Genomic DNA, 11865 nt, shown 5'->3' on the forward strand with positions numbered 1-11865 from the left:
GAAACAGTAGGTATGGAAGGAAGTTGAACAACAAAATCAGTGACAGATGAAAGGGTCTGATCAGGTTGACCAACATGCTGGACAGATGGAGGAGTTTGAGCTTGATGAGCAACAGGTTGATCAAGGGAAATAACAGAAGGCAAAGGGATTGGCAAAGAACCAATCAAAATAGAAGAACTAGAATTTGCAGAAGAGAGGTCTACACTAGAGGAAGTATGGTGATGCTCATCAAGAGGTGTGGTGTTTGTGGGAATTGGAACAAAAATTGGAGAATAAGAAGAATCAAGGCCTGGAGCAGTAGAAGTAGACAAAGGAACAAACAAAGGAGGTGATAATGAAGATTAAGATAACTGTGAAAAAGGGAAGATAGACTCATGAAATACCACATCTTGAGAAATAAATTTTTTTCTAGAATGAAGATTAAGGACTTTGTAACCCTTCACATTGAAAGGATAACCTAGAAAAACACAAGGAGTAGCTCTAGTTTCAAACTTCAACCTGTGAACAGAAGGGGTAGAAACAAAACATAGACAACTAAAGACTCGTAGATGATTAAAAGAGAGTTGCTTATGAAAAAGAAGTTTAAAAGGGGATTTATTATTTAACAAAGGTGTAGGCAACTTGTTAGTAAGATAAGTTGCTGTCAAAAGACAATCACCCCAATAAGCTGAAGGAAGATTAGACTGAAGTTTGAGGGACCTAGCTACATTCAAAAGATGTTGATGCTTTCTTTCAACCACAGAATTTTGCTGAGGTGTATAAGCACAACTCTTTTGATGTATAATGCCATGATCACTATAAAAATCAATCAAAGAAAACTCAGGGGCATTATTTGATCTGATTGCCTTAATACCAATGTTAAATTGAGTTAATATCATGTTATTGAAGGATATTAAGAGGTGTTTAACATCAGATTTAGCCTTCATAAGGTAAACGCAAGTAGACCTTGTGGCATCATCAACAATAGTAAGGAAAATTTTAAAACCATCATGTGTGCATACAAGAATATGGACCCTATACATCCACATGAATCAAAGAAAATGGCTTAGCACACATATTATCATGAGAAGGAAATGATAACCTCTTTTGCTTAGCCAATGGACAGATAGTACACACATCAGTACATTTAGTAGAGATAAAAGGTAATACATCTTTTAAAATTGACAGTTTATGAAAAGAAGGATGTCCTAATCTAAAATGCCACAAGATTGAAAAATCTTTATTTGAAACAGAAGCTAAAAGGGTTGACTTGAGGTTCTTGTTGGTGGAAGCAAGATCAGACAGAGAAGGGGCAGTCCTAGAATTGGATTTCTACAGCAAATACAAACCATTTTGGACTTCACCCACTCCAATCATCCTCCAACAAGAAAGGTCCTAATTGAAGCAAAATTGAGACAAGAACACAAGACAAAGAGGCAATCTGTGTGTGAGTTGACTAACAAATAGAAGATTGAATGAGAAAGATGGAACATAAAGTACATGTTCAAGAATGAGAAAATTGGAAAGTTTAACAGTGCCAATATGAGTGACATGTGCTAATTCACCATTTGGTAACTCAACAACACAATTAGCAATAGTAGTGTAAGTTTGAAAGAAAGAAATGGAATAGATAATGTGATCACTAGCTCTAGTGTCCATAACCCAAGTACTATTATCAAAAGTAGTCCTATTCACAAGCTTAGTAGAAAAAATGGAGTGCTTGAGATTACCTGCCAATGGTGTAGACTGAGATGTTGAAGCTTGATTGAGAGAAACATTGTTAGCCATGGCAATGGGTTTGGTCTAAGCATCAGACCCTCCAATCATAGCAAGCAACTTCTGGCATTGCTCCAAGGTAAAAGGGAAAGGTGATTGTGTGGTAGCAGCAACTGATTCTTGAACAGAATCAAGAGACAAAACTTGATTTGCCCGTGCCTTGGTCTTGTATCCAGGAGGATATCCATGGATTTTGTAACACTTCTCAACAGTGTGACCAAGCAATCCACAGTGACTACAAGTAAGCCTCTCCTTCCCTTTCTTGAATGGCTTGGAACCATGAATCATTACCCTTGCTGCAAGTGCTGTGGATTCAACAAAAGGCCCATTGCTGCTGCCTTGTCCAATTGACCTTTGCTTTTCATCTTGAACCAACAAGGAATATACCCTGTCAACTGATGGAATAGGATCCATTAATAGAATTTGACCTCGGATGTGAGAGAAAGAGTCATTGAGACCCATTAGAAGTTGCATGATGGCTTCCCTGTGATGAAGATTAGAAATCCTTTCATTCACATGACATACACACTTCTCACATGAACAAAGGGGCAGTGGCTCATAATTCTGTACCTTTGCTTTTCATCTTGAACCAACAAGGAATATACCTTGTCAACTGATGGAATAGGATCCATTAATAGAATTTGATCTCGAATGTGAGAGAAAGAGTCATTGAGACCCATCAAAAGCTGCATGATGGCTTCTCTGTGATGAAGATTAGAAATCCTTTCATTCACATGACATACACACTTCTCACATTTAAAAAGAGGAAGTGGCTCATAATTCTGTATTTCATCCCACAAAATTAAAAGACTTGTGAAGTAATCACTCATAGAGAGCTCACCTTGAGAAAAGCTAGCAAGATCCTTTTGCAATTGATAGATTCGCGAACCATTCCCTTGAGAAAACATGGTCTGAAGCTTCTTCCAAACCTCTTTGGCAGTTTTGCTATACACCATGCTAGTTGCAATTTTAGGGGAAACGCAATTGATGATCCAGGAGACCACAATGTCATTGCATCGTGCCTAACTTTGAACAAATAGAGGAATTTTCTCCATTGTTGGAGTTAGAGAAACAGAGCCATCAATCAACCAAAACTTGCTTTTGATTCTGAGAGCTCTTTCCATTGATCGTGCTTATGTTGGATAATTCTCTCCTCCAATCAGTGGTTGAGAAACGAGAATTGCACCAGGACTTTGTGCGTGGTGAAGAAAGAATGGATGAGATTCATCAATAGTAATACTTGCAAATGCTTGATCAGAAGAAGCCATGGATGAAGCTTCGAAGAAGGAAAAAAAAGCCCTAGTTTTTTGAAAGAAAATCTTGTTGAAAAATCTAAGCGGAAGCAAACAATCGCTCTGATACCATATCAGAAAAACAGAGAAAACACAGAGAAGCTTCTGGAAAAGAAATATGTATACTACTCAATGAATCAATACAAAAAGAAAACGTATACATATACATTAGAGACCCTCCAATAAGAACAAACTAACTGACTAACCAACTATTACACGTGCATATCACATGCCTATTACTAAATAACTATATACAAGTCTAAACTACATGCCGTTTATACAGCTATACACTCAGTAATGTCGTTTGGCTCTCTGGTGCTTTTCTTCTTGCTTTATCCTTGCTTCTATCAATCTTTTTGCTATCTTGACATATATTGATTATTAAACACATATCAAGATTGTTATTAAGTCTATAAACTATCTTAAGCTTGGCTTGATTTATATTGAGTCCTATTGCTCACGAGCTTGGTTATGAACATTTTTTTTTTTGCTTAGGCTTGGCTCTTTTATAAAACAAGCTTAAAACTATGACTTAAGTTTGACTTGTTTATAAATAAATGAATATAAACGAACTTTTTATCGAACCAAACCTGAATGGCTTGATTCGTTTATAGCTCTAAAAGATATATACAAAAGCGCATAAGATACAAAAAGATAACAAAACCAATTAGGAGGCCTGATCCTTACTATTAGCCAAGACAATGTTGATAGATACGCCTTATCTAAGATCTTTTTTTTTTTTTTTTGGGTGAGAAAGACGCATCATTAAAGGTTGATAAGTTAGCTTCACTATTCTGTTCATCTATAAATAATAATAAAAAAACCACTAGTTTGTTCAAAACAATATAGTTATATACGCATTTAAAAATAAGAGTATTACTAAGGACTCATAAATTTTCATTCATTTTTTAATGGTTGATATAGTAAGTTGTAACTAGAATAATATAATATAATATACCTCCAGTAACCAATCACAACATATTACACAGCAATTGTGAAAATTTTATGTCTTAACTTACAGAAAAACAGAGGGACAAACACAAAGTAGAGTATGCATACATACCAAATGTATGTATACGTATACATACAATAATACCCATGATTACCTCCCCTAGGATGCATCAACTAGATTACACATATTAATGAACAACAATGGAGTGAACCGGCGATGGAGGAACTGGAATTTCTATTGTTCCCTCCAACATCAAGATTACATTCTTCATGGAAGGGCGCAAAGCTGGATCTTCTTGAACACACCACAAGCCCACCTTCACCATTCTTTCCAATGTCATGGTGTCTACATTTTCATCTTTCACAAGCTTGGCCAACTCTCCTGCAGCAAAGCAGTTATATACCCAGTTAGAAAGAATTATCTCATCTGCGGTTGAAACATTTACTTCAATGCTTCTTCTACAACAGACAATCTCCAAAAGCACAATGCCAAAGCTATATATATCGGTTTGTAAAGATATTAAGGGATTCTTTTGCCATTCAGGCGCTAAATATGCACTCGTCCCCTCCGCACCCGTTGTGGCTCTTGATTGATTTGACATAAGTATTTTTGCAAAACCAAAATCGGAAATCTTTGCTATCCAATTATCATTCATGAGTATGTTTTGAGGCTTTATGTTGCAATGGATAATACGGACTTCGCTCTCTTCATGCAGATAGAGAAGTCCTCTGGCCACATCTAGTGCAATTCTTATTCTTTCTTTCCAAACTGGGGGCCTCTGAGACTTGAAGATCAGATCTGCAAGTGAGCCATTGTTCATGTACTCATAAACCAAAAGCTTCCTAGGTCCCTCAATACAAAAACCAAGGACTCGAACCAAGTTTTTATGATGAGTTCGTGCAATTGCAGTAATTTCAGCCCGAAATTCCCGTTCCCCTTCTTCCACAGCATTCTCAAGTCTCTTTACAGAAATGATTTTGTCACCCTTAGGTATAGTCCCTTTATAAACTGCTCCAAATGAACCCCTAACTAACTCTTCCTTGAAGCCATCAGTAGCAATCTCAAGCTCGTTGTATGAAAATGACTGGAGAGTAAACTCTTCAGCTAATCCCAAGTTCGCGTTTTCTGACAGTTTTCTGTACCTGTCAAATTTGTGCCTGTACACCAAGATGGTAGAGGTTGCCAAAACAAAGCACAAGCATAAAACTAAACCCAAAATTATAGAAAGTATCAAAATCAGACTTCTCTTGCTTTCAATCAAGACTTTATGGACTTGACCGGGACGGTCTAAAATTTCTGTATTTCCATTACTTACCCTGAAGAAAGCTATAGTTGATTTGTTTTCATTTTTTATTCTACCATATCTGAGTGGAAGCTTATATTTGCTGCATTTAGCACCCGTATACAATATTGCTCCACAATTACAATCTTCCAGGCAAGACTTGCCACCTGAGCAATAACTGTTGAGTCCACAGAAACCCCTGACGTCACATTGATCAGACAGAGCGGACCACTCCATCAACATACTCGAGCTATTATCGCTCTTAAAGTGGTGTAAATACAATCTAAAAATCCCATCTGCATCAAGTGTTGCGCGGTAGATTGTAGTTCCATGCTTGTCAGGATATGAACGATTTGCCAAAATTCGCCCTCCCGACCCCCAGTCAAGGGATAGAACGCCTAACCGAGTTAGACTGAGCTGGGCATTGTATTCTCCATTAGTACCTGAAGACCAATATGCATTATATCCGTTATCCGAGCTGTTTACGGGGTAGGCTACGAGGTTTCCGTCAGTCTGCATATTAAGTGAATGGCTTCCTCTCGAGTGGTCTGATATAGACACACTTGAAACCAAGTTATTGCCACTAGAGATATTCTGACCCCCTATTATGGTGTCAGTTGGAAAATCAAAGCTATCCCAGAAAATTACATTGGAATGATTCTTGTAGAGCACAAAATTACCAGAATCAAGCATAGCAGCTGAAGTTGCAGGTCTGTCATCCTGATCCACATCAATAATCGAAAGTTCTCTGCCTTGCTCTGTTATAAGCAGCAGTTTACCATCAATAGTTAAGTTCAGTGTAGCATTGGAGGAGATAGGTGGGTCATCTCGATTTGCAGTCCAGATGATTGTCTTCTCAGTTTGATTAACCAGCCATATTCCGATAGCAAAGCCATCATCTTGTGGGTAGAAACCAAATGCAAAAAGACCAGAAGGTGAGAGCCAAGAAGTACGGTTTGCATTGGGAGAAAGTGAAGAACCTAAAAGTATTATATTGGAATTGGACTGGTTTCGTTGAGCGCTTGCATGAACAGGAAGTAGGCAAACCAGCAGTAAGGGCAGAACTGGTATGGAAGCCATGAGAGTCTGAGACAGAAGAGTGAGATTAGAGGGTTGAGACTTGAGAGAGTATATTAAAGAGAATACTGTCCAAATAGGCTAATAATAATGATAATATAAAAAAAAAAATAAAAAAAAAAAAAATTGGCGTTTCCTTGAAGTAAGGGCAGAACCCCAGGCTCTGAGTCTCAGGTAATCAACTCTGCAAATTTCTTCGCACAAAAAAAAAAAAAAAAGAAGAAACCCTCTGCAAATTGAATAGCTGAAGCGAATGGAACGTAAAATGAGTCGTCGTTAAGGTTGTATACTAGTATATATTGACCCTACTATTTTTTAATGTAATTGTTTTATAAACAATTCTCTCTGTGGGAGTTTATTTATTGTTAAGGTTGTGCTTTTAGAACAACAATTGGGGGTGTGAAAGTTCATGACCTGGCAGAACTTGGGATGTTATAATACTTGTTTATTTTAATTTTGAGTCTGAATTTGGTAAGGGTGGGGTGTAAAACACGATTGTCATAGTAGTCTTTTACTTAATACTTAGTACAACCCACCACACCTAATAACACCATATTAACATTTTACTTAAAACTTGATATATGCTGTTTATTTAGATATTATCATATGTGATTAAATGTATTTATGTTTTAGTAATATAATGATGATGTAGCATGTTTTTATTAGAGGGTGTAAACCAAAAGGTTTGCACCAAGTCCTTATAGAATTTAATTTCATTATATATATATTTAGAGAGAGAGAGAGAGAGAGGGGTTCAAGTTACATCTAGTGTAACTCTTACTCTAAAAAGTTACACATTTTTTAAACTGTTAGATCTACTTAGATCCAACGATCAAAAAAAGATTCTTATTAATGCTAATATCCTAATTGATCTCATTTATTATCTTTTATTTAATACATTTTGTACTTATTTCTAAGCCCAAAAAATTTATTATCTCTTATTCAATCTATTGCTTGAATCTGCACAATCTATTGCAGACACAAAAATATTAAACAAGCAATAGATTGTAGAATGATTGACAACTCAAATAAAAAAACAATGTATCTATTGCTAGTTGGCTTAAGATGCAAAAAGGAGATGAATAATCAAGGCATTTTGTGGGGTACTATGGCAAGCCAGTGTTGTCAGTAGTGTTGTCCATAGCTCTTGTTCTTAAAAAGCCAAAGGGAAGAGTTTTCAACTTTGACGTGGTTAACAGATCGAGTTGATAATATTGCTTGCTTTCTTTTCTTTTGATTAATTTATCATATCAAAGTGGCAGACAGATCAATAAAAGAGGACAAAAACAAAAGCATGTAAAACGGAAACCACGTGGTATTGTATTTGCGTTTGGAAAACTTTCAAATCCTTATACAATCTGGAAAATTAAATGGTCAATGGTTGTTAGAGTTCCCAATTAATATTTTATTTTAATGTTAAAAAATGACTAAACAAGAGTTGTTCTTTTTTAATATTTTTGTGTTTGCATTAGATTGTGCAGATTCAAGCAATAGATTGAATCTGCACCATCTGTGGCTTTTGTTTTTGCTACTGAGAACCTGACCGTGGAGGAGATAGAGAGAAAAAACGTGCAAAGAGAAAGAAAGAGAGAAGTGCAATGGAGAGAGAAAGAGTCAGCCGTATAAATTTTTCGAGCTTAAAAATAAGTATAGAATGTATTAAATAAGAGATAATAAATAAGATCAATTAGGATTTTAGTATTAATGAGGATCTTTTTTTGACCGTTGGATTTATTTAAATCCAATGGTTTTTAAAAGGTAACTATTGGATTTAAATAAATCCAACTGTTAAAAAAATCCTATAATTATTACAAATATTTTGATTATAATCTAATTAATTGCTCTCATTTATTACCTTTTAAACCTATCTCTAAACCCAAATATTTTTTTGATTTCTGACTCTCTCTCTCAGTTACGTTTCTCTCTCTCTTTCTCCTCCATCACCTCCACAGGTTGCCGGCAGAAAACTTTGATAGTTGTCTAGCCATCAATCACACTATGGTTTCCAGTGATCACAGTCTTGTTGATCCCATCTCCAATCAACAGTTTATTCCTCTTATGTTTGGGCACCACAATGTACTCCTCGTAATACCCTTCTCTAGCATAAATTACAAATAATCCATCTTCAGGCATTGAATTATTGGGAGCAAATGCAATTGCCTCAGTGATGGATGTGAAGTTTCCAGTACCATTACGGGTTACAGTCACTTTATCGATTATAAAAATTCCATTATTACCTTTCAATTCACTGAGTATCCATTCCTTGTTGGGGCAATGCAATGATTTTTGGCAAGAGGATCTTCAAAGGTCCTACAGCAAATTACTTTAATTTCTTTTTTACCCCAAAACTCCTCATTTAATCACCTCAATCTATTTTGCATCAAATACATAAAAATAAAAATAAAAATACAAAAAGTGAAAATCAATAATAATTTGATACCTTAAAAGTGAAAAAAATTGTGAAAATTATTATGTGATGTCAATGACTCATGTAGACTTTCAGAAAACATGTCTTGTGAATCTCTCTTATCAAGATCTGACAAAATCCCATGATAAAAAGCTTCTCCAGTATTTTGAAGTGAACCTCTCTTTTTGTGTTGAAGGGCAACTAGCTGACAGGGTTTGGGCTATTTATTTCCAAATTGAGTCACACATATGGTACAAGTTCGTAGTTCCTTTAATACTAATGAAAAATTTCTAAAGAAAACATCTAGGGTTCAAATTGTCTCACACTTAACTATCTTTTTCTTTTTTTGCCTGCAACCTGTGGAGGTGGTGGAGGAGAAAGAGAGAGAGAAACGTAGAGAGAGAGAGAGAGAGAGAGAGAGAGAGAGAGAGAGAGAGTTAGAAGTCAAACTTTTTTTGGGTTTAGAGATAGGTTTAGAAAATAATAAATGAGAGTAATTCATTAGATTTTAATAAGAATATTTGTAATAATTAGTCTTTTTTTAACCGTTGAATCTACTTAAATCCAATGGTTTAAAAAATGTGTAACTCTTTAGATTTACACTAGGTGTAACTTGAACCTATCTCTATAATTATATATATATATATATATATATATGTATGTATGTGTGTGTGTGTGTGTGTGAGTGTGTGTGTGTGTGTGTGTGTGTGTGTACGTACATTTTTAAACCCCTTAACACAAGTTGTTTAACCAAGTTATTTAGCTAAGTAATTACTTAGATAAATTATTCAGTTCTAAATTAACACAATAATATCATATCATGCACATATTGCGGAAATATAAAGAACACCATGATATGATGACCTAGGAAAACCTAACTGGTAAAAAACCTGGGGATAATTTAACCTAGCTATCTTCTAGGTAAAAATGGATCAACTACGAAAGAATTGAAGTTTGTACAATAAGACTTAGACTACTAATATCCTATTGCTACCTTGAGTAGAAAACTTACTACCACGACCACGTAAAAGCTCCAAGTCCATGGACTATTTCTTTCTTTGATCTACAGCAATCACAAGTTCTCCTTCTTTTGACTTTAAGACTCCACTCAAATGTTTCAGATCTTCTTTAAAGTTCTTTATGTATCAACTGAAGAGATCATCAAGTTCTTGATGCACATCTTGATCTTGACAACTCTATATGTGCGTATGAAGGTAAATCCCTCTTGATCTCACAGAAGATTCAACACACAACTCTTCAAAGACTTCTAAAACGTAATTACGATTTTTCCTTTTATACTTGAAGTGAAACACTTAACCCTACACGTCATACGGGCTTGGGCTAAATTGGAATTTCTGCAAAAAATTAAATCTGCACGAGTTTCGATTGATCTAACATTGCAGATTTTGTCCAATAAATCTTGCAATCACTCTATTCCAATTTTATAATTAAACACACTTTAAGCAAACCTAAATCTAGACTCTATGTTTTGATCATGGTTTGCCAACACAATACACATTGAAGTTCTAATACATTAGTTTCTAAAGTCTTAGAACCTAACAAACTCCCCCTTTAGCAATCCATGACAAAACACATTACAAAAAGTAAAAACAACACAATTAATTAAAAATCCCTAATTACAATTTCACCTAACCACTATCTATTAGTTGCAAAGTAGACAGTAGTCACGACTGAATTAACTTGTATATTCCTGAAACACTTAACAAACACAATAACACATGTGTAGAAAATACAAGTAAAACATAATAAACTTCTTGATTTCACAAAACATAAAATATAAGACATATACCATAAATAACCTCACAACATAAATCAAAATCAATGTACCATATGTGAAACAAGAAATGTGAAAGCATAAAAGCAAAAACAACAATGTCTCCCCCTAACATATACAACCCATAAGAAAAATAAATACATCAAAGCCAAAAAAACCAAAATACATATCATGTGTGTCTCCTAGATACAATCTAGGCAAAAAAAATCTCTCTCCCTATCTCTATGTACTCCCCATTTTTGTGACGTATTGCCAAAAGGCAATCAAGACTCATCAAAGGGTGGAGGCGGTGGAGTAGAACCTCTAGCAACCGCAAACTATGCTTGTAAGGTCGCAACCTCATTGAGCACATCCAATAAGAGCTGTCCATGTGCAGCCTAAACGGTGAGAATCGTATCCAACATAGCACACAAGGAAGAGTTGTTAGATGTAGATGGTGGAAGATCCACAACAACTGTGGGGTCCACATAAGTCTTAGCAGAAGGATCACCAGAAAGAGGAGCTTGAGAGGCATCACCTGTAGAAGACTCAACACGAGGGTGTTTAGAACTTGCTTTTAATTGAGTAGCCTTTTGCCTAAGGAAGGTGGCACCTGTGGGAGCGATGATATGTACAGGCTCGGACGCAGGAAAGTTCTCTACACCTAAATCTAAAAGAATCCTATGAATGAAAACAAGGAAGAACATACCATGGGATTTGGCACTACTCTTATGAACCTTAACAAGAAAACAAATGAAAAGAGTAGGAAAACTCAAAAGAGCATCAGTGATGAGAGCGTACAAGAACGCACATCTCTTAATGAGAATAGTATGTATTGTTGGAAAAACATGGTTTGTATCTCATACAAAATATATGTAGTGGAAAATTAATGGATCTACTTCATTCGCAATTAATAATATGCATCATATAAGTTTTAGAAATTAAGAACAATAGAGCATACCTTGAAGTAATGAATTTCAAAGCAAAGATCAAAAGCACTTGGGAACACTTTTAATCTTCACTCCAATTCCACTAATGCCCAAGAAGTGTGGTCTTTCAATTAGTTCAATGGAAAATAAGAGAGTCTTTTCTCATACATACACACCATTTTACAATAATGTCACTTACTTAAAATTCTGTATGTTTCTCCCTTTGTATCTAATTGATTATCTAATTGGGCTGGCCTTTTGGGCTTTTCAATTGGGCCTTTCCAATTAAGCTTTAGTATGTGACTTGGAGAGAGACCAAAAGGGACCAATAAGATACTAGCTCCAATGGGCATTGGGCTTTTCTGTCAACTCTTGACAAGTCCAAAGTTACCATTGA

At 35.5% G+C, this 11865-nt stretch overlaps 2 protein-coding genes across 2 annotated transcripts; both read right to left on the bottom strand.

Moving 5' to 3' along the window:
- Positions 1–1782: 1782 nt before the first annotated feature.
- Positions 1783–2711, bottom strand: LOC142639392 (uncharacterized). The gene is made up of 2 exons (XM_075813581.1): positions 2326–2711; positions 1783–2239 (listed from the first exon to the last, which is right to left on the bottom strand). The coding sequence occupies exons 1-2, from the start codon at positions 2709–2711 to the stop codon at positions 1783–1785; spliced, it is 843 nt and encodes a 280-aa protein (XP_075669696.1).
- Positions 2712–4186: 1475 nt separating this feature from the next.
- Positions 4187–6361, bottom strand: LOC142639393 (G-type lectin S-receptor-like serine/threonine-protein kinase LECRK1). The gene has a single exon (XM_075813583.1). The coding sequence runs from the start codon at positions 6359–6361 to the stop codon at positions 4187–4189; it is 2175 nt and encodes a 724-aa protein (XP_075669698.1).
- Positions 6362–11865: the final 5504 nt, after the last annotated feature.

The sequence above is a fragment of the Castanea sativa genome, chromosome 6 (genome assembly GCF_040712315.1).
Source record: "Castanea sativa cultivar Marrone di Chiusa Pesio chromosome 6, ASM4071231v1".
NCBI classification, from domain to species: domain Eukaryota; kingdom Viridiplantae; phylum Streptophyta; class Magnoliopsida; order Fagales; family Fagaceae; genus Castanea; species Castanea sativa.